At 36.3% G+C, this 27,374-nt stretch overlaps 1 protein-coding gene across 3 annotated transcripts in view; it reads right to left on the bottom strand.

Moving 5' to 3' along the window:
• Positions 1–2,152: 2,152 nt before the first annotated feature.
• Positions 2,153–27,374, bottom strand: part of UBR2 (ubiquitin protein ligase E3 component n-recognin 2) — a 95,173-nt gene continuing 69,951 nt past the window's right edge. For all 3 annotated transcript variants that reach the window (XM_067565032.1, XM_067565031.1, XM_067565033.1), the window contains 17 exons: positions 26,238–26,331; positions 24,366–24,527; positions 21,291–21,388; positions 20,737–20,815; positions 17,328–17,476; positions 17,166–17,221; positions 16,578–16,674; positions 13,470–13,537; positions 12,617–12,752; positions 11,867–11,957; positions 11,194–11,324; positions 9,930–10,038; positions 9,627–9,683; positions 7,517–7,594; positions 6,996–7,166; positions 6,082–6,183; positions 2,153–4,636 (listed from right to left, as the gene is read on the bottom strand). In XM_067565032.1, the coding sequence (XP_067421133.1) occupies positions 4,495–4,636; positions 6,082–6,183; positions 6,996–7,166; positions 7,517–7,594; positions 9,627–9,683; positions 9,930–10,038; positions 11,194–11,324; positions 11,867–11,957; positions 12,617–12,752; positions 13,470–13,537; positions 16,578–16,674; positions 17,166–17,221; positions 17,328–17,476; positions 20,737–20,815; positions 21,291–21,388; positions 24,366–24,527; positions 26,238–26,331 (1,820 nt within the window). In that variant the 3' untranslated portion in view covers positions 2,153–4,494. The remainder of the gene's footprint in view (positions 4,637–6,081; positions 6,184–6,995; positions 7,167–7,516; positions 7,595–9,626; positions 9,684–9,929; positions 10,039–11,193; positions 11,325–11,866; positions 11,958–12,616; positions 12,753–13,469; positions 13,538–16,577; positions 16,675–17,165; positions 17,222–17,327; positions 17,477–20,736; positions 20,816–21,290; positions 21,389–24,365; positions 24,528–26,237; positions 26,332–27,374) is intronic.

Below are 27,374 nucleotides of genomic sequence, written 5' to 3'. Positions count from 1 at the left end.
GTTTTCTTTGTTGTATCAGAATTGCCAGCAAACTGAAAGATCAGTTATCTGCACAGTTCTGTCCAGGATCTCCAATGACTACAGAGTCATGGCTCATTTATATTTCATCCAATGAGTCTTCCTTTTGGTACCATACTTGGACACCAGGTCACTGCTGTCTGACTAAAACAACCTCTGTGCTGTTGTTCCTAGTAAGTATTGCAATAGAAAAATACTGGGAGTGGGACTGAAGATTTGATCTCATGTCTACCTACTCCTCACCTCATGTGACAGCTTAAAGGAAATGCACAGGGGAAGAGCCTTAGTGAGTGGAGAGATTGTTCCACTAGGTGGATTGTAAATAAGCCAGGTGTTAGACCTCTAGGAGCCAATTCAAGGTAAGGTTTATTAGTGTAACTGTAGGCCCTTCGTTTTGGTATTTGTTTTTTTTTTTTCCAGAAAAACTCATGGGCTTTTTCAAAACCCACATTTGGATTTTACCAATTTTCATCCAAATTTTGGCTTTTTCAGGGTCTGAGAATTTTTTGGAGACAGGCAGGGACCCAGGTCCCAGCAGCCAAGACTACCTGAGCACTACAGTGACAGGCCCACAGAGTGAAAAGCTGCACCCTATAAGTACTGGACTCCTGCAGATCAGAGCTGCCTCCTGATCCCAGCCATTCAGTGCAGCCCCAGAGCAGAGAGCCCCATCTGCTTTCCCAGCTGGACAGAATCCGTGCAGAGAAAGCAGATGGGGCTGTGCTGAAGGCCTGGGCTCAGAAGGATGCTATTCTCTGGCAGGAGCCGGTACTTACAGGGTTTAACTTTCCTTTCCTCTCCTGGCCTCAGTCCTTTAGCACAGCCCCATCGAATTCCTCTGTGCAGTGGGGGAGTAAGAAAGGCAGGAAACAGGGCTTTGGCAGCTGAGAATGCCTGATGATGCAGGGAGCAGATGACTTCCTCAATTGCTATATTGCAAGTACCCCACACCCTCAGCTCCCATGAATACCAGAAAACTCCCCACCTCCTCATTTGCAGTTTTTATTATTTTTACCCTTTTTGAAAATTTGTAAACAAACACTGAAATTCCCAGGAAATCACAAAGAAAATAAACCAAAAACGGAGTCCCATCTGTATCAAATTTACAGATCTATTAGATCATCCAATCCATCTCCCTACCAATGCTGGTTTGTAGAAAAGATCCTGGACTAACCACTGCAGCAGGTAGCATGGAGACCCCTCTGAGGGACATACAAGAGCATGCATAAATCAAGTGTGTGTGTGTGTATGTGGGGGTGTGGGGGGAAACGGGGCTGGATGTAGAAGAGAACCACAGTGGAGCTAGCATGAGCTAACCTCAACCAACGGAAACCAGCAACAGATGAGCTTCTACGATGAAAGTAGTTAATTCAGACTTGTGGGGACCAAGTTCCTGCACTGAAATCAAGTGAAAGAGTTGTTAGGTCCAGGCCCCTCCTGAACCCCCGATCCAAACATACCTGTGTTTGGCGGCCTTTGTGGCCTCCTGGGCCAAACTGAGTTTAGGGCCTCCCTACTACAGGCTTGGGGTTTCAGGAAAGGCTCACTCACTAAGTAGGTATATGTTGTTGTAAACACAAATAACACTAACATTCATTCATTACAAATGTTATGCAACGGGTTATAGCTCACATTTTTTAGATGCACAACTGGTACCATGTAATTAGTCAGAATTCTGGATAGCTATGATGAAGCACAAAGGAAGGATAGGTCTGAATTCTAAAAAATTTTCTGTGCATAGTAGTTTGCAACATAATGAAACAGAAGGCTTTATTTGTCCCATTTGTTTTACTTACCCCAGTCAGTCTGAATAATGTTTTATTATGGTACAGCCTTCTGTTTCCAAATTCCTTGTGGGACTCTGCCCCAACATCAGCCCTTTAAAAAAATCTATCAGTCTGTTAAATGATGATCAGACTTTGCTGGTAGAGGTCAAGACAGTGTTAGCTAACTGAAGTAATTGACACTAATATTATAATCATCTTAAATTTTTAGTCAGGGAACTGCAGGTGTTGCATATCCAGGTATTTCTCTTATCCTGTGATTAACATTATGGAGCAACAAGGTAATCAAAGTGAACAATTCCAAAGCTCAGCAAAATTTTCTAAAAATAAATAAGATTTAAGTATTTAATGTCAACACCTAAAGCATTTATTTTGTTACTTTCAGTTTTTTGGTTTTTTTTACATATGATACATTCCAAATTTTACAAGTAGTCCACAGATATTAAAGTTATAGCCAATGTATTACAGATATTTCTTCCCAGATACTGAAACCATGTTATATAAACATTTCTACAATGAACATAAGTACATGCAAAATAAATCAGAAAAGAAAAGTTTGTTAAATAAGAATGACTAACCTTACAGAAAACAGGATGCATTTTGTGTACTTTGCTATTTCTTGCAGAGTCGTAATTCCATTAATCCATTCAACCCTCTCCATCTCAGAAAAATGAGAAAAACGCCTTCTATCAATATTTTTATTTACACCCAGAAAAATCTGTCAATAATGAATTGTGGCAAATAGCATTTGGTTACTTCTGGAATACCTATACCCATGATAAAGCTGATTTTTTCAGTGAAATTTCAACTATAAATTCCCTGGACCAGTGGAATAAAGCAGAAGCAGCAAGACTTTCAGTCAAAGGAATAGAGTTGCAGAAGAAGGAAATTCGTAACTTCTTGCTATGCATGTCACATAACTAAAAAGAGAAAGAAAGACTGATGGAACTTTAATGCTGATTTTCTTCCTGCAGATTTTGCAGCTCTCTTATAAAAAAATGAGATGCATATATGAAGATCGACCAAAGAACCAGTAGAGACATGAGTGTCCTATCTAAATACCAGCCTTAAGAAATAGGAGTTGATAATAATGGTTCACTTTGTCTATTTTGTATTAGGTCTATATCTTAACTGAAGACTATTTCCGAGCCTGTGGAGAATTGTCCTGTACACCATAACATATACAAAATTATTCTGAAACATTAAATCTGTAAAAATACAAACAAGCCAGTCAAGCCTATTGTAAATGAAGAGAGCAGCCACTGAAAGGATTACTTGTCTGTGCTGAAGAGAAATCAAAAGCAAGCCTTAGTAAAAGAATCACTTTGATTATTAAAACTCAGGACTATGTAAATAAATTGTTTTAATAAGCTACCAAAAATGTGGAAAGCATTAAAGGTTATGGAATTTCTATCAATAAGCATGTCATTTAGAGATTTCTTGGTGGTCTAACATTGCATTTACCACACACAGCTAGAAAAGTCTCTGCCTTCAGGCACCCAGATTCCAAGGGCAAAATCTGTGCAGTTATAGAATATATTTATAAAATATACTATAGGCAACATCTTTACAGAGCTTTAGTCAAGTGTCTACCATGACAGAAAGTAAACATTCTTGATGGTACAACTGAAAGGAAACGAACAGGAGCAAATGTAAGTGCTCTGTGACTGGCGTCCTTCAGATACAGAGAAAATGGTTCATTTTTGTCTGTTTGATGGTTTCTATTTGAAGACCTGAAATTTGTGAATTGCAATAAGATTCAGGTGGGATTTGCACCTCGAAAGATGGAAGTCAAAAATGAAAAAAAAAATCCTTCTGTGCCTCTCCTAATTAACATAAAGCCACCTTTCATGTGACTTTTTTATGTATTGCCATTGCCTTAAGACATCTTCTAAAATACAAAATTAACCCTTTAAATATTGGGAAAACAAATCATATCATGGAAAATGAAAGCATTTCTCTGCTAAATTCAAAATGCAAACCACACAATACTCGTAAGGAGTGCAATGCTCCATAAACAGCTTTAAATTAAATTGTTTTACTTGTAAGCTAGTGTTGGTTCTTTTAGTAAAAAAGAAAATCAACTGGAAGGCAAAAAAAGCTGCAAGAGTACAAATTATAAAATAATTTTAGATACACTGTTTAAGAGTTATCCACTGATGCAGACAGATACATCCATTTGCTACATTATTTTCATTCTTACTTTATTCCATTGCATGTACACAGTTTAAGTATTAAAATGCAGAATAATAAATAAAGTAAAATGGCTCAGATTACTAGCAAAGGGCAAAACACAATCCATAATTGTGCTCAATCTAGTCTCCATTTCAGCAGGTTTTTTTCCTCTTGTAGTTCATTAGAAAAATCAGTCAGACTTCCAAGAACAGTCATTCTTTTGTACCAGAAACTTAAGTTCATTTGCCCAGGTTCTATATCCCAAGATGTTTCATGTGAAGGAAGCACAGTGCAAATAATACTACTAATAAAACCTGCTTACACAGAAAAAAGTTTACATGGTTATTGTAACCAGAAACTTAACAAAATAAATTGGAAAACAAAAGTTAAATAGAAGGACTGGAATCGGCTCTTTATTTTCCTCAAATTTATTTTCCAAATCCCTCTTTTGTTTGAAAATCTTACTCGGTTACAAAAATCATCATAAATAAAGTTCCAGTCTTCAGATGATAACCAATTATAAATGCTGCCAATCAATGCCAACTAGTGTTTGATTTGCTTCTTGTGCATGTCCAATTTCTTCTGTGATACTGTGCTGTTGCCAGAGTTTTTGAATCTTTTTAAATCGTTCTTTGCACAGGTGTAAGGGATTCCCACGCCTGAAAAAGAATACATTTATCAGGAAATTAACAACTGTGAAGTGTTAAAAAGCTCTTATGTACTCACAAATAATACACAAAATATTTACATAGTCTTTTAAAGTATTGTATGTATGTAATACTTAAATTGCAAAAATTGCATTGAGAGTTGATGCCAAATTAATTTGATCCTGTAGTATTCTGGCTGACCTTCTGCAGACACAAACTTTTCATTTTGTACAATGAGCGTCATTAAAAATGACGGCCCTTTACGTTTGTGTAGATACATGTCATCTCTTCAAGATGAAGAGAGATACTAACTTCTCTTAGTTTGGGGCTCTATGCTCCCCCACGCTAGGAGGCAGATTGAGGAAAAAATAATCTGTAAAAGCAGAAGAAATTAAGGTGAGACACAAACATGGAATGCTTCTCAATCCCACTACATTTGGGCTCGCTCTCTCTGGTTCTAGGTGAGAGATGTATTACGGCAAACCTGCAGAGAAACTGCTTATGGGGGGCATGTTGCTTCTGAAACCAGTGGAAATAGAGGGTCAAATTGTCAGGTGCAACGAGGTCACTGTATGGTCAAAATAACACCAATGGTACAACACAAGCTTCATTTAACTGGTCCAGGCAACGGTGATCTTGCAGGGGCATACAAGGCAACGCATGGGCCAATAAACTATTCACCTTATTTCCTGCTAGCATTGTGGACAAAAGGTGATGCTGCTACAGAAAGGAGGGGCACCCTCATGACACACCAAACTGGCCTGTTTTAGTTCCCTCTGACTGTTAAAGGCTGCCATAAATTACAAGGGGCCCAGGGGGTAGGGGAACAGCATGTACAAAGCAGCACCACGATCAGGGAAACATAAAGGTAAGCTTGAAGCAAGCAATCCTTGTATGCCACCACCGGCTTACACTTTATGATTCTGACCATTTGCAAGGACCTGGCTCCATTGTCTATAAAGCCAGTAAGAGTAAATGCTAGTGAAGCCGAAGCTACACCCTCCCTAAAATTAAAGGATTTCAGCATAGAAATCAACATGCAGATCTACATTAAGTCAATTTGTGTCATGAGGTTTTCATCTGATATAGACATATATACACAATAAACAAATTGTGCAGAAAGAGTAGGATATATATTTGTCTGTAGTATTGTTTGTGGAACCTCAGAGATACTGAGACATTATTCAAGATTTTACCCTTCAGGACACCTCTTTATACTAGGCCAATTATTTCTCATCAGATGCTTCTAACATGAAGTTAATATTAGAACTAGATTCAGATTTTTAAAGGTTTATTTTAGACATTACTGCCACACACAACTACATTATTGGCCAACTTTAGCAGCTTAGTTATAAATTATTTAATATATAACTAAGTTTATTATATGAACCAACTGCTTTTGAGGGTAAAAAGAAATGCTTCAGTGAATATTTTAAAACATTCTTTAAAAAATATACCTGAGTCCCTGGTCTGTCTCTCCATAGTCATCAAGATAGGGAGGAGCATAAAAGCAGCCCTTTGTTTTTCCAGCTAAAAATAGCACTTGACATTCTCGTACTCTGCACAGAGAGAGACACAGGACATTTTGGTCATTAGCTTTATGATGTGACCACATCTTTGGTATTTTCATAAATATTAGCTTCTTGCAGCTCACACATGTATCTGTAACTCTGTATAATCTGCACATACTATGGAATTTAAAATGTAAGCACCACCTGCAAATATTTGCATCCCTCCTCTACTATGTGTATATTACATATGTAATAGAACAGTTCGAACAAAATGTTGTTCCACTTTTCATCTGTTACAGCATACATATCAATGTGCCTGGACTAATCTGGAAACTATTTAAGAACACACACAAAATATCAATTTTGTTTTTCATTAACAAATCTATTTGTGAAAAACCTTAAACAAATTGTGTGGTCTAATCCTTCTGGTGCACCTGTATAACAAGAGTTGTATCAACAGAAGGGAGAATTATTATAACATGATGCCACAGTTTTATTCCTGTGAAATTAATTTAGAACTAAGTTTCACACCAAAATTATTTTTATGGTTTCTGAAAAATAGGAAGTTTACTATGACCGTTTCATTTATTTCCACTGAAATGTTACACAATACATGGGATACATCCTTTTCTTTTTTTAAATCAGCTTTGGATTTCTAAGAGATCTGAAATTCTGAAGTGCAGTGAAGATAAAACATATACTCTAGTTTTTGTGCAGTTATTAACTAACTTCTTTTCTACAAATAAAATTGTCCTTACATACAATACAAGGGCAGACATATTTATGGCAATATTCACTTCATGCCCATGTGCACCACGTACCCTACTAATAAAATTATTTAGATGCAATAACATCCTTACCTGAGGAATATGCCCACTCCAGAACCACATGCATACGTATGTGCAGTACAGGCCCCCACATCTTCCCCTTCTAACTCTGTTTGACAGCAGTAACTCTGAGAACATAGCATGGTCCCACATACAAGGCACAATGTTGGTGCTCTGCTTTTATCACCACCTGATTTTGGACACCTTTACATAAGCAAACAAAAAAAAATTCATACCTGTAGGTGAATACAGTTCAATCTTTATCATAGAGTTATAGCTCAGTACTTTAAATAGTAATCAATAGAACCAAATTTATTTTGGAAACTTCTCCAATTAAATGAAATTACAGATCCCCTCCACCCCCAAACTTCTACTTTATATTTCATGAAATAATGAAGATAAGGCACATTAGTGGAAAAGACGGCAGAGAACATGTGCCATTTACTTTATGATTTTCTAAACAACCTTTTCAAGTCTCATGCTAGAAGACTTCCCATTCATCAAAAGCAACAAATGGCTTTTAGGGCTCATCATCATAATTGCATAAAACTTACGAGAAATTAGATGCTTGATTAATGAGGCAGCTGTAATCATCTGGAAGGTCTATTAATTTGTTAGATTCTCTTGCATAGCTAAAATGAAACAATCAAATGTTTAACAAATAATGGACACAATCGTTAAACTCATTTATATTTTCCTAAGTGTTAACCTAAGTAACAATCTTATGTAAGTGATCAACACTCAATTTTGTCTTTCATACCTTGCACCATTCTCTGTATCTATGACAATATATTACAATGGCATATAGGGATAAAAAAATTATATAAAAACTACTGTGAACACACACCTCTCTAAATGTTCTATGATTTAATATAAAATCAGTGTAATAATTTGTATGATTATCTGATAATGTATTGGTGGAGGCAAGCTGGAAACACATACAGTACTGTTCTATGTTAAAGCACACCAATGAACCTCTAACAAGGTCTACATGGATCAATTAACACACAACACATTAGTGCGGTTTAGATATTACACCCCTCTTGAGTTCATTACCTCACCACAAAGATAAGCCCACACTTGATAGTGTTACATTTGCTGTTCTGTAACATTACTCACTTGATTAGTAGCAAGTCTTAATTTTCTTCCTCTCTGCCCATGTGAATAGTTAAACAGCAGCACATTTTTATCTTGATGTGATAAGTCTGATAAACTGATGTACCAAAAAGGAATTCAACATGCCACAATTGAAACACACTAGATTTGTTTTGCATGGAGTCATATTTTGTTATTTCTCCTGTACGACTCAAGGAAAGTTGCAGATTATATATTCTTTCATTTGCATACTTTCGGCAGTGTTTCATCCTGATTCACAACAGGATTATATGAACATTTCTGCTGGAAAGGGATCAGAATACTGTAGGCAATTCGCTGATACAACTAATATTGCACTGAAAGCTTCCACTCTCTAATTCAAAAGACTTCTGCTAAAAGGAGTAAATTTGTGTTTCTTTTCTCATTACACAAACACTTTGATATTGAATATTTATGTCATTTGGAAGTCATGACTCTTAATACCAAGAATTTCCCCCCCTTCCAGATTCTACACAATGTACATTTTAATAATATTCATCTCTTCAGAAACAGTAAGACAGAATCTATCAGGTTGTGCAATCTAAATTCAAGATTGTACAAGAAGCAGTGCACTGTGACATGCTGAGACATAAAAAGAACTACCACCAGATTAACCATCTATAACCTGCTGATCTGTTCATGAATAGTAAAGAATGAGAAACAGGAACAGTTGTAAAAAAATCCTAACAGTCAAATGAATAAAATCCTTCAACTAGTCAGTTAGAATATTATAATAATTTGAAATGATCTTCATTTTAAAACTGGTAGTCAATCAATTGTCTAAACTGATAATGTACTGATTTTTTTCACATCGGGATATGAATCTAGCATTCCTATGTACAGGCTTCAGAAGAAAATTCATTTTATACCATTTAGCACAGAAGCTTAAGCTAAAGGTAAGTTTTCATGAGAGTTTTACGGCTTGTTTGTGTGTTCAATTATTTGAATAGTGCAGTACCAATATTTAGCCTCCATTTTGAGTAAATGAACAATCTTCTGTAAACTATTAGGAATTAAAAGTCTCCTGAGCTCCATTTAATTGTTTTATGAGTAGAAATACATTTAACAGACCACCCAATTTTGCTTTCAAATGTCTACTGATCTCAAAGCAAAAAGTTTGGTTTCTTAGAGCAGACAATTTAAAAACAATTTTACAAATCAGTTGGAGTCTTTTAATTAAGTTTAAATGTCTTTCAAACAGATATTCTCTAATTCAACCAGAAGTTATGAGCCTGATGCAGGAATTTCTGGATGAAATTCTATAGCCTGTGTGTTATGCAGGAGGTTAAATGAGATGGATTATAATGATCAATTCTAGATTCAAAAATCTATTAATGTAAATATTTTCCTTATAAATAATTCAATATATCTTGGTTCATCCTCGAATACATCTGTGCTAGTGAATTACATCCTGATGCTGTATTTTTGTATATTACTTTATTGGTAGACCATGTACAGGACAAACTGCTACATTTAGTTGCAGAAAAAAAAAATCTTTTCTCCCCCATCCTAAAATGCCTCCATACTCACCTTATGGCTTGTCTCTTGCCTTCCAGGTACCTTTTTACTTCATTGTTACTACACCAACTTCAACAGAAAAAAGATGCCTTTTAGTCTTCATTAGACAATAGTATAGAGGAGCATCTACTAACAAGTAAAAATATTGATCTATTTAATACACTCTCCATCCCAAAAGACTTCTTCCAAAAACTTCTGTATTTTAAAAATACATTTATCTTTCACTTCCAAAATATATGCATTACTGGGGAAATATTTACATTAATTTCTGGTGCAGCACACTTTATGTTGGAATTGAAAAAAAAAGTTCCATACCTTTCTACTAATGTGTTCATAATTTTGCTATTTTCTTGAAAAAGGCAAATGAGGTTGTTTGGTAGGGAAAGATAGCTACATAAATGTTCAAACTGGCTTGCCCCAGTTACTGTAAATGCAGAAAAAGAAAGACAATAAATACTGGCATTTTGGAAGATATCACTAACAGTAAATAAAACACAATCCTAACTGGGGATTATAATGCAAAAGGGTGACACTTATTCCCCCTCCCCCACATTAAAATGTGATGTGAATTTCAGTCTGGTGAGAGGTGCCAGACTGAAATCCCTGGAGACTGAAGTTGTCTATTTATTTACAAAACAGATATAGCACAAGCAATGGCAATGCAAATAAGGTTGCCAATTAGTGCCAATTATGATCCATGAAATGAGCTCTGTTGACATGTGGTACAGACTATAGAAAAATTGGTAAGCATCACTATGTAAAACGGAAGTTCAGGGAAGAAGGGAGTGTTTTTCACGCAGTCTTGCATACAGTCTAATAAAAGTATCATTTACTCTTTTCAACATTTTGTTGAGGAGCCATAACTCAAAGAAATGTTATGCATCAAGAGCTAGTCTTGATAATAGCCTATATGAAAAAACACTGACTTTAATTTTAATTCAGAATTAGAATATCAAATAATTCAATTTTAAATACAGGGAACTTAAGAGTATTGTGTGTTCAGATGTGACTTTTCTTTTTGATTATGACTAACAACTCAAGATTTATATTTAATCGCTATCTGAACCATAGCTGAGCTACAGCTCTTGCTAGCACGAATTCAACTGTAGTGTAAACAGTGTAACATTCTCACATTTGGAAATTAATTAAAAATTAAGGCCCGCTGCTAATCTCATTGAAGTCAATGGGAGCAGTAGCAGGTCTCATATGAAAAGAATGATGAAGGTAATAAAGATGAGATTTCAAACAAGCAATGGGCCTTCACACTTCCTTTTAACCACTAGAATACCAAATTAGAGTTCTATATTATTTTGATACACAAAGATACATCAGTGCAAAATTGTTTGTATTTTGCTTATTTTTAATTAAAGTGCATTTTTAAAAATGAAAAAAAAACATTTTCTGTTGCATGTAGTTTTGTGCAGATACAGTCCTGAATCAGTAAAAGGTCAGCATTTATTAATTTCAGCTGCTACAGAAAGGAAAATGTAATGTGGTTTATTGTCTTTAACATTTAAATCCGTTTTTTCATATAATTTACAAAGCTGTTCCCATACATTTAACAATAAATGGACAGTACCTTGAATTTCTGATGGCACTGGGACTCCATTTAAATGATGGAAAAACAAAGCAGAGCATCTCAGGAAAGGCATAATTCCAGCTTTTATACTCCTCCATAGATGCCAACCTGAGGACATTTCTTTCAAGGCACTTAAAACAGAATAAATAAAATTAATTTTTACTAAACAAAAGTATGTTTAATAAAAGTTAGGCAATACTTCATATTGAGCAGTTTTTTACTTTGGTTGAAACAAATGTCAGGTAAAGAATGTTTACTTTGAAGCTGACACTAACGGGATGATTTTTTTTATGGATCTCTAATTTCAATAGATAATACAATATGGAAGCAGAAATTTGGAATAGGCAGATTGGTTAAGTAAATAAGTTCTTGGAACTCAGCTGCAACCAATCAAGATTTAGTTACATATGCCAACTGACTGAACAAAATTATTCTTCAGTACAGTATTACTGAACTCTGAAGAGGTAAATTACAGAAATTAGCTTACTTGTCATGTGGCTCTTTTCAATCAATCATGAACCAGAATTAGTGGGTAGCAAACAAGGAGCAAGAACTTTTTAATTTAAAATATATAATTTTCTTAACAGCATCAGTAAGTACACCAAATTCAATCTTTATGGTGCTACAGGTTGGTGATGGGACCAGGAGGGAAACAACAAGACTACAATTTTACCTTCCTGTATGCTGGCAAAGAAATTTATACAAAGTAAGCACTGCTACTTCTTCTTCACTGTTAGGGTTTTCTTGGTCCATGCCATTTTCTTCTGAAGATGAAAGAAAAAATAAAATTGGGTACAATTCTAAACCTAGAAATCACTTAATTATTCTTTAATGGACAATTATTTTTTTTTGAACAGTTGGGGGAGGAGATAAATCTCTGAATACCACAAGGGTTTATAAAAGAAGCAATAAAGACCTGGCTATATTACCATCTATATCAAACATCTAAAATGAGGTAAACCAAATTCTCACAAGAGGGCCAAGAAAAAACAATTAAAATTCTCTATTAGAAAACTAACAAGGAAAATATGGTTTTGCCCTCAAGAAATATCTCCCATCAGGGATCAGAGCTGGCAGCTAATGTCACACAACAGAGTTTTTTTCACACTATACCATATCCAGTCCCTCTTGTTACATGAGTATTAATAGTAGGATGCATTAATTCCTTTCTTTAGTAAGCACATATTTTCTTCAGGAAACAAAGTTTAAACCTGATCTACATTATAAACTTTTGACGGCACAGCTAGGTTGGTAGGGGGTGTGATTTTTTGACTGACAAAGCAAGCTTTTGCTGGTATAATTTGCATCCACACCAGGAGTACTTTGCTGGTATGGAATAGCTGTATAGCTATACTTTCAAGTGTAGACTTGGCCTTAGTGTGCATTTTAAGAAAACATAGTGAAACAAAAAAGGAGACATTACCTGTTGATGAGGTAAGTAAAATTTGTACTATGTGTGCCATTGTGACAAGGTGGAAGATGTGAAGATCTCCAGTGCCAAGACTAACCCCTGAAAAATCCTGACAGTATATGGCAGGAAAAGAGAGCACCAAGCTAACCTGAGAAAAATAGAAAGTGTAAGAGAATGAATGTCTTCCCCTCCTTGCAACAGCCTCAAGAATCTGTCAGTTTTTTCTTGCTCATGTGGCAGCCACCATCCTTTGTGCTGCAGGACACTTGATGGGACTAATTTTAATGCCAGTTATCCCGATCTTTCATGTGACACAAGGGTAACTAACAAATAATGTGGGGTTCCCTGCCCTTTTGGGGCTGAACATTGCCTCTATAGCATTCCCAAGTAGGAGAATACATTTTAATGTAGCAAAAAATATTAAGAACCTAAACATATGTGAGAAGGAATCCTAAGTAGCCCATATTTTTCCCTCAAAACTCATGTGGTTATGCAGAAAATATATAACTACAGCTTTGACATATAAAACATGCCTAAGAGTACATCTACACTGCAGAAAGCCCTGCAGTGCGAGTCTCAGAGCCCAGGTCAACTGACTCTGGCTCACACTACAGGGCTAACAGTAGCAGTGTAGATGCTACTGTTTGGGCTGAAGTCTCAGCTCTGAAAACCAGTGAGGATCTCAGGAGCTGGGCTCAAGCCTGAGCAGGCATGTTTACGCAGCTATTTTTAGCCTCAGAGACTTTTGGGGCTTACACTGTCAGTGGACCCTGGGTTTTGAGACTCACTGCCCCAGATTTTTTTTGCAGTGTAGATGTATCCTATGGGATCAAAGATTTAGTTGCATACATTATGAAAAACTTACCAATAAATGAAATATGTCAATATCAAGTATGCATGGAAGATTTTCATTTTTTTCATTAGGCACCAGTGCTGAATATTTAAAAAAAAAAACAAAGAAATGTATTAATTTACACTACACAACAGTCGACATTGAGTGTTTGATACAGAAAAGACTATAGTTTTCTTAACTGTATGTTACGTGTTTTAAGTGTCTACTGACAAATTCAGTTTTTGGCTAGAAATAAATTAATTCAAGAGCTTGGTCACACTGCTGAAGCTGATTCTATTTTACTTTCCAAACTTTCTATTTCATTGACATGAGATAAGAACAAAATAATTTGTATCAAACTGTGTTGTATACACTGTTCTCTGATTTGTAAACAAAAGAAATGGGGGGAAAAAGGGGTGGTACTCAAACTCTGCCCACTTGTGAGTCACCAAAATGCGACACTGTTCACTGTAGATTATGCAGACATTTAAAATATCATTATACAGCTCTCCTGAGTTCTGCTGGGCTACTTGAGTCTGGCTCCCCTCTGTGGGCATGAATATGTCCATGAGCTTTGCTGGGCTCTTTGGGCTTGGCTCCATCCTGATGAGGGAAAAATAAATAACTGGTGCTATCTCCACTTGTGGCATCAAAATGAGACCTGACTCTTAGAAATCATATAGAACTGTGAATCTTCCCTCCAATTTTACAAGAGGAATTCATTACAATGCTAAAATTTAAGTTACCTCAGAAGCCCAGTGATGACACCTCATTGAGATGAATGGGGAAAGTCACACCTCTCAGAGCTATTATCCAGGCTCTCTATAGGCTCATTTTTGCATCAGTTACACAGAGTTCACATTTCTGAGATTGTCTTTGCAACTATAATAGCTACAGACTTACTTTTTAAAAAAATGAAAGCCTTGGTTCTGGAGAATAAGATAGCTGCTTCAGAGCGGTGCTGATATGCTATATGACCGTGAATCAGTTTAATACGAGCCTTTAACAAACCCCTGCTTTGATCTGGCACTAGTGATCTCCATAGTTTTAAAATTTACTTTAAATAAATGTAGTCAGTGGAATAATAATGCAAATAATAAACAGTATGTTTATTTTTAGTGTACCAAATGCAAATCAAAAATGGAAATTTAAGCTTAGACTAGTAAACAGAGTAAATATATAATCAAGCACTTCATCCAATAATAGAACATCACCCATTTTGCATGGATAGTACCCGCATTTAAAAGAAAAAACAAAAAACCTTGACAATACTGCCACATATTATTTAAAGAAAATCCAAAGAAATACATGACAAAGCATTCCCTCTGAATATCACTACCCCAAACAGTAAATAGTAAAATCCAGATTAGGTAATAAGAATTTTAGACACATATTGTACAGTAATATAAACCATCACACTTGACAATATTTTGCAAATACTCCAAGAGAAGAAGGTGGCTTACTGTTGCCAGAGCACTTAAACTTCCCTTAATAATTGAAGAACTTTTAGGCAAATTTAAACAGCTACTGTTATTCGAGAACAATTCACTACTGTAACGATTCCAGTACCTTCAGATAACAAGTGCTACTGTTTTGGTAAATTCAACATATACCCATATAAACATCTATCAATTTTTTTTTTCTTTTCAAATTCTATCCAAGATTTAGTACTGAAAATGTCCACTGTTAGCTGTACTATTGCAGATGTCAGCAACTGATCCACTTCTATTGATTCTATTAACTTCAGAGTCTAAATGAATCTCAATGTTTTGACTGAAAATACACTTTTTCTATAGTGCAGCCCCTACAAGCTATCTCATCTAATAACATCTTCTGAAAGCAATTAGTTGCATTACTGGTTATTATTACTATTACTTACCTCAACTTCTGAAAACTTAAGCAACTTGAAAAAAAGGTGAGTTAAACTAATAGCGCTTTAAATTTTAAATTGGGGTTCTACTGACATTCACGTTACTTAATTCTTGAAAATATTCTTCTTTCCATCAATAAATATACTGGTTATAGCATGCATTCATATAAAGGGATAGATATTGGCCTGCTTTTCAAAGGTGCTGAACACCTAGAACCTCTAAAAATCAGGCCAATATATCTATATCTTCTTATATTCCATTTCAGCTGACTTAGATCTCAAGTGTTGGTATGTGTCTAAGACTGCTCATCTAGTTCCACAAGCATTTCAAGCTTAGGGCTTTTTTGATATTTTTATTCAAATAGTTTTCAAGTTAAACACAATGTAATTGTACTAGATTTTTCAGTCAATATAAGCTATCCCTTCAGTTACTCAAACTAAACATTCCTGAGTTCTAATACTAAGAAATCTCAATATTACTGATCCAAGTAACCACTATTAACAACATTTTAAGTAAACAAAAAAAATGGATCACAAAGAAAAACTTCCATCAGTCCATTACACAATAGGGATTCTGTAAGTTCATGTTCCTGTAGTGAACTTTTGAAACTGGATTCTTGCATTATGAAAACAATAGGTGAGCCAAAAATAAATGTTCCTATGAAATTAATGCTAAATCATGTAAATTTTAGATAAAATAAGGATGTATTTGCAGGTCTCACCGTTTTAATGATTCTTCAGGGTTTTCTCTTCTATAGTGTTTCTTGATATGCCTATACATTTTTCTATTCTAGAGTAAAGTTATATAGACATCCCCATCTTTCCCACTTCCTTCCACCACCAGTTTCTCTGTATTTCCTCCCTGCTTAAATTCCATCAAAGCATTTTCTCTTCTCATTAGAAAGACCAAAATGCAATTTCTTCTGAGCCTATTGTTAATAGAAATAGAAGAATAAACTTTGAATGAGTAGCAATGCAGTTTCCAGCTTCCACTAGAGAGTATGCATGTTTCTCCTGCAACATTCATGAAAATCTACTCCACAGGCTGGAACAAACTTTTGTTAACTCCCAAAAGAAGATCCTTCCACACCCCAGTGTTATGACCACACACCTATACATACCAGCTAACAGTTTGTTACCTAAACTCTCCACATGCAAAACGAATCACTTTCTCAGATAACCACATTGCTCACTGTAAGCTAATTTTTGTCAGCTTTACAAGTGGCTGTACTTATTATACAAAAATAATTAGCATAATGTATTGAACTTACATGCTAACAGCCTACAAAAGTGACCCTGTACTGCCGAAAGAGATGAAACCGTCCAGTGTGCTGCTGCAAATCTTGTTAATGAAGTAAGGCAGTCATCCTAAAAAAAACAACCCCCCCCAAAAAAAAACTACGTGTCACAATTAAACTCTTCAAGACGGAATAAAATGATGTTTTTATGACACTATATATAGTATATCACTTTAATTACATAGGTATAGTCTTTAACCACATATTTTGAGAGATATAGATTACTCCAAAAATTCATTGTAATACAGATATCATGGTGTGAGTGTAAATAGATTTACAGAACAAAGTTACAGTCTCAAACCTTCTTGCTTTGGCTGTCATTATGACAAGACAAATCCAAGTCTATTATACTTGGCATTCATGAAGAACAAACAGTTTAATTATATTTTACATTTGTTTCAAATTAAAAAAAATCAGATATTGATGAAGAAAAGGATGGAATCCAAATTAAAATGAAACTATCCAGTAATTTCAGATTAGAATTTTGGCACTCTGGGATAAAGAAGAGACAACCTATGCTCAACCCAGTGATCCAGAACTGGAGCTGATATTTGATCTTACCTGTCGGCAAGGTAAATGACCAAACAATGGTTTGTCTTCATCAGCTAAAATTCGTTCTGCAGAAGGCAAAAACCAAAAAATGTTTCAGTGCTGTAAATTTAAATAAAAATCTGAAAACCTCTTGACAACACACAATAGTTGTTACTAACAACAAAGTATTACCTATAGTCTGTATTGTGTAAGCACAGCTACCCCAGCACATGATGGGTACACGTAGATCTTCTTCATTAGGATGCACCTTCAGTCCTACTTTATAAGTTGCAGTACCAAATGTTGTCAGCATCTCTTTGATGCTTTCAGAATAAAGATTCCTGAGATAAAAGAGAAAGACACTGGTTTTGTTGGCAGGCTTTAAAAAGATGTCACTATCATATTAAAAGTCTATTCCGACAATAGGTAAATTAAACATCAATGGAAGCATAATATCTGAACGCTCTGATTTGTACAAAGTTGTCAAAATTTTTGGACCATATCCTACTCAGTTTACTTAAGCAAGTAATCTACTGACTAAATAGTCCTGTTTGTGTGAATACTGGAAGAAGGATTTGGTCTTATGCTATTTTAAACAGTTTGTCTGCGCCATGCACTGTCGCAATCAACTTTTTGCTAGTCTGCATTAGACTGAAATTTTACATATTTGTATCGCCCTAATCACACTCTGCCCTCAACCGAATTTGGATAGAACAGTTAAGACTATAATGGGAATAATGTGTGCCAATTGAGGGCAGAATTTTAAAATTATTTTCCCATTAAAGAAGAGAGGGTTACTCACCCTGCACAATAACTGAGGTTCTTCAAAATGTGTGTCCCTGTGGGTGCTCCACTTCAGGTGTCAGTGTATCATGGCACTGTCAGAGATTTCTGCAGCAGTGCCTGTCTGAGCTGTGCATGTGCAGTAGGTGTCTCATGCTGCCGTTGGCGCCTCAACCGCCGCTCACATTTCAACCCCTCAGTTCCTTCTCTTCTGTGAAGCTATAGCTATGACTCCGAAGTAGAGGAAAGGAGGGGGGTAGTGGAGAACCCCCAGGGGCACACATCTTGAAGAGCCTCAGTTACTGCACAGGGTGAGTAACCTTCTCTTCTTCAAGTGCTGCCCTGCGGGTGCTCAACTTCCGGTGACTGAAAAGCAGAGGCTCGTCGTGACGGGGGAGTGGAGGACTTCGGAGTGTTTAGAATAACTGTTGTTAACACTGTGGAGTCTAACAGTATGTCATAGTCAGCAGACTGAGTAACTGCATAATGCTTTGCGAATGTGTGATCAGATGACCATGTCTCGGCTCTGCAAATATTGCCAGCGATACACTGTTGAGAAAAGCGACAGAAGTTGCCATCACCCTCGTGGAACGTGTTCTGAAATGAGGGGGTGGCTTTATTTTATTTTGCTCATAGCAAAGGTGGATGCAGTTCGATATGCATCTAGAGAGCCTCGGGGTAGATATTGTGGATCCCATGGGGCATTCGGTCATTGACACAAATAATCTCAATGATTTGCGGAACATTCTGGTTTCACCTAGGTAAAACACAAGTGCTGGTCTAATTGTTCATTATTTGTGGTAAAAATTGCAGGCAAGCCCTGCACACCTTAGCTTGAGCAGGCTGATGTGCAGGCAGGTTTCTGATGCAGACCATTGCCCTTGGATGGTGAAATTCTGCATGTCAGCACCCCAGGCTATGAGTGAAGCATCTATTGTGATTATCACAGATGACAGGAGCTGTTAGAAAGGTACACTGTTGCAGATGTTGTCTGGATTTTTCCACCAGCACAAAGAGTTCTTGATTTGGGGGGTAGTACCAGTTGTTTGTTTAGGCTGTGTCTGGATGGCATGTAAACCAATTTCAGCCATCCTTGCAGGCATCGCATGTGCAGTCTGGCATGCTGCACAACAAATGCCATGGTAGCATCAAGGCTGCACTTCGGCGCTACTGACTTTTTTGTCAGCACCAATGTCTTATTGATGTGGACGGTGCTGGAGGTGTTGGGGGCATAAAAAGTGCTCACCCATGAGACAGACGAGACAGGCAGTAGAGATCTGGCAGGAGACTACTTCCTTTTCGGGGTGTCTCCCTGATGTGAGGTTGAGGCCCTTTTCCTCGTTGTTGTGGAGGAATGGGTCTTGTCCTTATCTCTCTTTGCATCAGAACCTGGTTCAGATGCAGGTTCAAGGGATTTCTTCAGTAAGATAAGCTTCAGTTGAAGATCCCTATTGCACCTGGCTCTTGCCTTCATATTAGCACAATGAATACACTCTGCAGAGATGTATATTCCCTGAGGCATCTAACGCACAGCAACTGGCTGTCCGAGACAGGAATCACATCTCTCCTTGAGTCACATCTTTTGAATCCTGGGAAGACACTCATTTTGTCTGTTGTATAGTCCTCCAACTAGAAGTAATTATCTACTTAAAGTGGGACTGCGGACTTAGAAGAAAGAAAAATATTTTTTTAAACTAACTAAAACTTATGGTCTACTCTATTACTAACTTATCCTTAGTGAACCAACTAAGTAAACTATTTCTGACTGTAATTTAATTGCATTTTATTTTCCTGTCAGGGATAGCTATGGAGCTCTGTCTCAGGCTGAGGACGGCTGAGAAGGAACTGAGGGGTCAGGCTGACAGCAGCAGTTGAGGCACCAACAGCGATGCAAGACACCTGCTGTGCACGCGTGGCCTGGACAGGCACTGCTGCAGAAATCTCCAATCGACACTGCAGGGACGCACCGACACCTGAAGTGGAGAACCCACAGGGACAGGACTTGAAGAAGAAAAGAGACCTGTTACACAAATATAAATGTTTCCAAATACCTGTATCCTGTAAATTACATTTTAATATATTAATGCACTCACAGCTTTGTAATTTTTTAAAAACTGTATTTGGAGAGTTTTGAAGAAAACTGATTGAGTTAGAAATTCACAACTGCCAATCAAGTTTAATCTTGATCATGAAGTTGTATGTATATGATTACGTATCCATGGGTTTCTCTGTATGCATAGGTTTACAAAAAGAAACCATACCGATCACTGAAATAGGGAACTGTAAGGGCATCAGAATCAGTTTCACACATACACTAGAACTTCAGAGTTACAAACACCTTGAGAATGGAGGTTATTCGTAACTCTGAACAAAATGGTACGGTTGTTCTTTCAAAAGTTTACAACTGAACATTGACTTAATATAGCTTTGAAACACTACTATGCGGAAGAAAAATGCTGTTCTCTCTTTATTTCTGTAGTAGTTTACATTTAACACAGTACTATACTGTATTTGCTTCCCCCTCCCCTCGATAGCTGCCTGATTGTGTACTTCCGGTTCCAAATGAGGTGTGTGATTGACTGGTCAGTTCATAACTCTGGTGTTCGTAACTCTGAGGTTCTACTGTAATAGTGCAAAAGTAGTGCCGTACAATGACCAACACTCAACATAGGCTCGTCTCCTCTAATGGAAGTGTGATTTAGAGTTCTTTAGCTTATTCAGCTGAGGCCCTACTGAACACAAATATATCCCATTTTTAGTCCTATATCCCTACTATAACACAAAAGATGTAAATAATTTTTAAAGATGGAATACATACTTTGGTTGGAAGTCTGGCCTAAATCCTTTAGGTAGCTGTAGCTCATCCATTTTTTCTGAGTTACCAGAAGAAGAATTATCTGTATTAAAAAAAAAATCCAATAAATTCTGTTTTACTGTTTATGAAAGTTGCAGTCTGACAGCATTAGAAACTGAAGTTCTGAATTCCTCACAATAATTATAACATAGGCAGTGGCTATGTTAATTTCACCACATTTTTTTCCCCAGCATCATCTCAACTCCACTATGGAAGGACCCTCTGTATGGAAAGTGTTAATTCAACCCTCACTGCCATGTAATTCTTGGCTTCACTGCTGAGACTGCAAACATGGCTGCCATCTTCATTAAGAACTAATTGGAGACCACAAAAGTCAATTCACACAGGAGCAGTTATCAGATGAGTACTTTCAGAGACTATCAACCTGATCTGGATTCAAATGTAATACCAAGAGGTAAAAGCCTCCACGTCTAAATGACAATTTGCTGAGTCTCTTTTCAGCGATACAGTAAAATTTCCCATAATTCAAGATATATAAAATTAGATCTTAGACTTACTAGCACTTTCTTCATCGCGAAGTATATATAATGCTTTGATTTGCTGGGATAGTGTTCTCATCCATTGAGCTAGATTTGGTTGGTCTGAAAAATCTAACCTGTCAAAAGACAAAATGCATACATTCTTTAAAAATTAACTATTTCAGAACATATAATGTATTCTCTTTTTGGAAAAATTAATTTGCGTAATTTATCCTACCTAAGGGTAAGCCCAAAGTTTGAAACAAAAATCAGATATTAAGATTATGGAGGAGTGGGGGAAGAATCACATTTATACTTCAAAATGCAATGAATCATCACCCTATGCCATCATGAAATTGTTTAGAGGAATGGGTAATGTTCTCATGGCAAGAATATTTTTGGTTTGTAACTTCAGAATCTATATCTGGGTGGGTTTGTTTGTTTTTCCCTGAAGCACAGACCTGCTCCACTGTGGCATAGAATATCTGGTATGAATGCATATTTTATAGATTACTTACATTTACCATGTAAAGAATTACTCTTACTTTTCCTGCAATCTGCAGTGGTGCATCTTACACATTTGCTAAAACCTCCCAGCCCCCTTCTTCAGAAGGCCAACTCACTGTAATAGCTGTATCTAACACTTTATCCAAAATACCTTTCACAAATCCTGAGGCCTTAAGGTCTCCATAAAGATATTAGTTTCAACAATCAAATTTCATATTTTAAAATATTGTTAGTTAGTTCTTTGGGTTGTAAGGATAATGACTCACTCTCTTTTTATCCATGTTACACTTAGTAAACTCTTAACCATAAAAGTCTCCGTTTCAGGTTGTATGAACATAGTTTTGACATTGCTCCTGTAAATGCACTTGCCATGAGAAATAAACCAGCATTCAAGGAGGGGGACGGATGGACAACAACTAATCCCCATGACATAGTGTGGTGGATTCTACTCTGACAGAGCAAATCTCTTTAATGCAGCTCTGACCAGTTAATCTGATAATTATTGATGTTTCCTGAACTACAAGGGTTCTGCCACGTGCCACTGTGCTACATAGGTCTTTTGCATTAAATGTTTTTTCTATAAACCCAATATAGAACTTAACAGGAAACATTTAAAAATGTTTTTTATATTCCAGAACTTGTGTTAGTGAAGAGAGTTTTAGATTTATATGTGAATCTATGTAGGTAACAGAAATTTTCAATAGATAATGACTAAAACAAATATTTATGGATTTCACAAAGAGAACTTCAGTATGAAGTATTTCTGAATAAAATTATATTTAAATATATCTTTTTTTCATGGCCACAAACCTATTGCAAAGGCTAACAGATAAGCAGTACTGTAATCTACAGAAGAGTCACTCTTCAACTTCTTAATTTTATCTGCTTTGACAACATTTAACGTGAAGAAGTTCTACAATTCATTGTGGAGACAGTACACTGAAATAAAGCCAGACATTCTGACAAAAATTTTTATTCATGTCTGCCACTGACTTGTGTGGGCTACCACGGCACTAATGTAAGATTTATTTTTATCATAGAGAGATACACTGATGCAGTCCGCTAATATCAATAACTTATAATAACTTAGCAGACCACAAAGTTTGTGCTAGCTAAAAAGAGCATAAACATTGTAGGTTTGTGACCAGAGTGCTGTGTAACAACAGTGGAGCCAGTACTCTGGTCACTGCAACTATAATTAATTACTCTAAAGCAGGCATTATTAAGAGCTGTGCCTAACTGATAGGCTTAGGAGAACAAACAAGCTAATTAGGCCATTACACAGATGATACAAAAGGCATAAGAAGGAAGTGGAGGAAGCAGAGAAAGAAAGAGATATTACTCTCCCCTGCCTGCTTCAGGAGCTGGCTGAAATACCCCTGCTTGCTTCAGGCTCCCTATGATTGTAGGGTTGAGGCTATATAGTGTATAAGAGAAGTGTAACCTAATATTGTAAATAATCTGCAGTGGGTGTTTTATCAGCAGAAAGGTCTCTGAGCTGTTTATGGACTTGAGCAGAGGCAGGAGTGAGTGAGCCCTGCCACCTGGTTGAATGTGTGTGAAAATAGGTATTTCGTGCTTAAACTAGTAATACATTTATGTACCAGCACCTATGCCAAAAGGTATTTAAAATTCTTACCAAAATAACTAAAGCAAGAAGCCACATCGCTCTAACCACCAAAATAATGGAAGCAGTACATATGATTTAACAAGAATAAATTCAGGTTTTCTGGAAGTCTGCTTTCTGACTGAGCTGTTAAAAGGGAAACCCCTAGTGCCTATGAGATCATATAAAAAAATTCAACCTTGCATATATACAAAAACGCATGGACAAAAATGGGAATCTTTTCCCCTAGTAGTTGGAGGGGAAACTCCATTCCCTGGCGTGCAGATGCAGTTATTCTTTCCTTTCTCCACCCATCTTGCCCTCCAGATTTTCCTTCCTTTCCCCTTTCCTTCCACTCCCATTCTCCTTCTACGGTCCTTCACTCCCAACCCTTTCCTATCCTGCTGACTCCAGTCACCCTTCATGCCACTCTATATTTTCCAGATTCCTACCAGTCTCTCTCTGCCCTGCACACATTCCTCAACCCACACAGTCGTCCTCCTGCTTTCATCCCACATTTCCCTTTCCCTTTACACTCTCTTGTAATTTCCAAACCATAAAGCACATAAGGCAGCCTTGACTGAAGGCAACCTAGTATTAGTTTCAGATTATCAAAATAATGAGAAATGGTGACAATTTTGAAAAAGTCAAGAATTTCACAAGAGAAAACCTGCTGTTCCTCAGATGAGCAGCTTTTTAAAAAATATCACAAGACTCACTATAACAATGCAAGTTGGCAATTCTGCAGTTGATTGGAATATGAATTAAACACAGTCAATTTCACTGACAACAAATCATTAAAAAATTAGTTATAAGTACACATACAGATCCCTACCCTACAAATATTTACCATCTGACATTGCACTTACGTGTAGCTCTGGTAATAGGCATTTGCTGAATTGGGCCCTGATTCTTTACATTACTCAGTTAGCTTAATTACAAATTTGATTTAAAGAATGGGCTTTTTCCATAGTTAACAAGGATACTTAAAGCAAACTGACCTGTTAAATAAACCTCTTGGTGGAGGAAGCAGAGGAATAACAGTGTTGCTTAAACATTCACAAAGCGGGCAAAGGAATTCACCATTTTCTACATCATAACTTGTATGCACACGTAATCTTTGTTGTCTTCGTTGCTCTTTTGCTTGAACAGCATCAAAATACCTTTAGAAAATAATTAATGTATTAGTAAAATAGTATTTTAATGTATAAATCAATATATACTCTGACATCATACTTTTTGCCATGATGTAAAAATTACATTCCTGTTGGTCAAGGATGTGAAATGCTGGCTCTCACTAATTTTTTAAACCAAAAAAACAAAAGATGTCAGTCCACTGGACCCTCAAAATCACTTAAAGTAAGATTCTTTTCAGGTTTGAAGATCAGGATTTTCTAGATTTTTTTTTTTTTAAAAGTACGTTTGAAATAGATTGCAAGAAGGGTATTGGGAGAATCCTAGTCTTCAGGTTTACTCAGGAAAAAACCCTAATTTTAGTAATGAGTACTGCTGCTTCATTCTCTTCATCAAAATTTGTTCATTCCATTTAGTCACAATTTTGTTGTCCACTGCCAGTGACCAAAGTACCAAGACGAAGTTATATGGCATAGTAAGCGCTCCAGAACTGAAGAATCAAAATTCCAAACACAGCCCTCCATCTTGGGGACAATGTGGGAGTCTGCTTGCGCAGAGCAGCAGAAACAAATGTTGATAATCCAAAAAATATGTTAAAACAATTAGTTTTAACTGAACTAAAATAAATCAGTTATAGTTCTTTGTATTATCAACTCAAAGTCTAAGTGTTAATACTATGTCAAACTGATATAATATAAATGAGCCAGTATTCAACCTTACAGTATTTTTACAGTAGTAACTACTGCCAAAGGAATATTGGAAAATAGTTACCTGCAAGTTTTCACTAGAATTTAAAAATAAATTCATTTTTTAAGTGAATCACTCACTTGGGAAGTGGATTAAGCTAAACATGAAAAGGGCACTTATTCTAAAAAGAGAGAATCCACATGGAAGCTCATACTGAAATAACTATTCTAGAATAGCTATTTCAGTAAATTTCCAAATCTAGACAAGCCCTTACACACTGTCAACTTCCACTATTCTTCAAACTCTTTTCCTGATTATAAACTATGTTTTAATCAGGAAATGGAAGCAATGCCTTAAGACTTGTGACTGATCAACAAAGTAAAGCTCAAAATTTGAATACTTGCAGAAAGACATATCAGCAAATATCTATCTAGCAAAGAACAAATTCAAGAAAATGTGGACAACCTACAAGCAGAAAAAAAGGCAATATTGCACAAATAAATTATTCACTGCAAATTATTTGCTCAACTCCAGATTAAGCAAGAATCCACCTACTTTTTACACACTAATATCTAGCAATGGCTGTGAAGCACTGATCATTTCAAGATGCATATTTAGTATTATGGCAATATCCTAGCATTATAAAAATACTGTTTAAATATGAAGATAAGCCCTTTTAGCTTCAACAGACCTTATTGAAACTTTTATCCACTCAACTTTAGTTTACCACTTAAAGTTTTAATTTTTTTAAGGAGTAACAGCATGCACTAAGTTCCCTCTGAATATGATAACTCATCAAGATGACAGATGTTAAACTATCATTTCTAATAAATCCTGTTTGCAGTTTGGCTATAATGGGTTTTCTCTTTTTTATCTTAGATATCTTTATTGGTCTGTAACATGCTTTATTTCTAAATTATGTATTTGGAATCTACTCCTTCCATTCAAGTAAACGTTAAGACTCCAACTGATATTAGTGGGAGAAGGATTGGGTTCTTTATGTCTAGCTGAAAAGAAAGTTCACTTCTGCTAACTCTGAACATGGCAATTACCTTTGCCAACAGTGGGCGTGCATAATATGTCCACAGCTACCCGTGTGTGTTCCACATGACAGCTCTGGGTGCATGAATAATGGGTCATATTTTTCTGCATAAAAACAAACAATTTTTCATTTAAATTTTTCTATAATAAATGTTTATTTCTGACACTAAAATACTAACATGTCATTTACATACTTTGTTAAACTTTATTAAAGAATCACAATGTTTTTTATTATTCCTTTGAGAAAGTCAATTTAAAGCATATTACCAGTCCCTACTACTATACTTTTTAACTAGGTCATTTGAAGCACAGTTTAAAGGCTCAGTTATAAATACATAACACTTAGTTATTAAAGATTAAATTATCATCAAACAGGGCCTGATTTTCAGAGGCACTGAACAGCAGCACCCATTCAGTTTAACTGGAATTTTGGGTGCTCAGCACCTCTGAAAAAAAATAAGGTCCACTGAACATTATTAATCTTATAGAAGTGGAATAAAGAGGTATAATGTGGTACAGAAAAATATTCTGTGTATTTGCATACACATTATATGAACAGAGAATACTTCAGGTGAGGCAATCCCAACCAACTAAAAATGAGCTGTTCCAGAAAAGTCTTGAAACCAAAAGTGTTTTTTCTGAGTTTCTCTATCAAAAAGAATCTAACAAGAAACAAATCTGTACAGGCAGAGAAATATTTTATACAGATTATTAAGACATATGTCACCTATACACATGAAATGAACTGACTGCTGCCAAATGTTTAACATAAATCCAGGTAGAGAACAACTGATGTATGTACTAGTTATGTACTAACATAATATGTCCTCTGTTTAGGTTTAAGAAAATGGGGGTTATGGGCCCAGGGTGGTTTCTGAGGAGGATATAAATGGAGAAAATTGGGAGATTCTCACAGTATGTCTATGCTGCAGCAAAGAAATATCGCTAGCGCACTAAAAAATATCAATGTGGGATATTTCAGCTCAAGCTCTCAAGCCTAGAGGATAGAGTGGGTTTGAAAGCCAGAGCCAGAACATTCACATTTATACTTCTAGCATGCTAGAGCCTGAACCCTGCTAGTGCTAGTCTATATATGCAGCCTGTGCAGCTCGCTCCCACCTGCACTGCAGACATCTTCAGGCAAACAA

The sequence above is a fragment of the Emydura macquarii genome, unplaced genomic scaffold (assembly GCF_026122565.2).
Source record: "Emydura macquarii macquarii isolate MOO-44397 ecotype Brisbane River unplaced genomic scaffold, CSIRO-AGI_Emac_v2 contig_2676, whole genome shotgun sequence".
NCBI lineage: Eukaryota > Metazoa > Chordata > Testudines > Chelidae > Emydura > Emydura macquarii.
The sequence above is the reverse complement of the archived record's forward strand: the minus strand, read 5'-3'. Positions and strand labels throughout refer to the sequence as shown.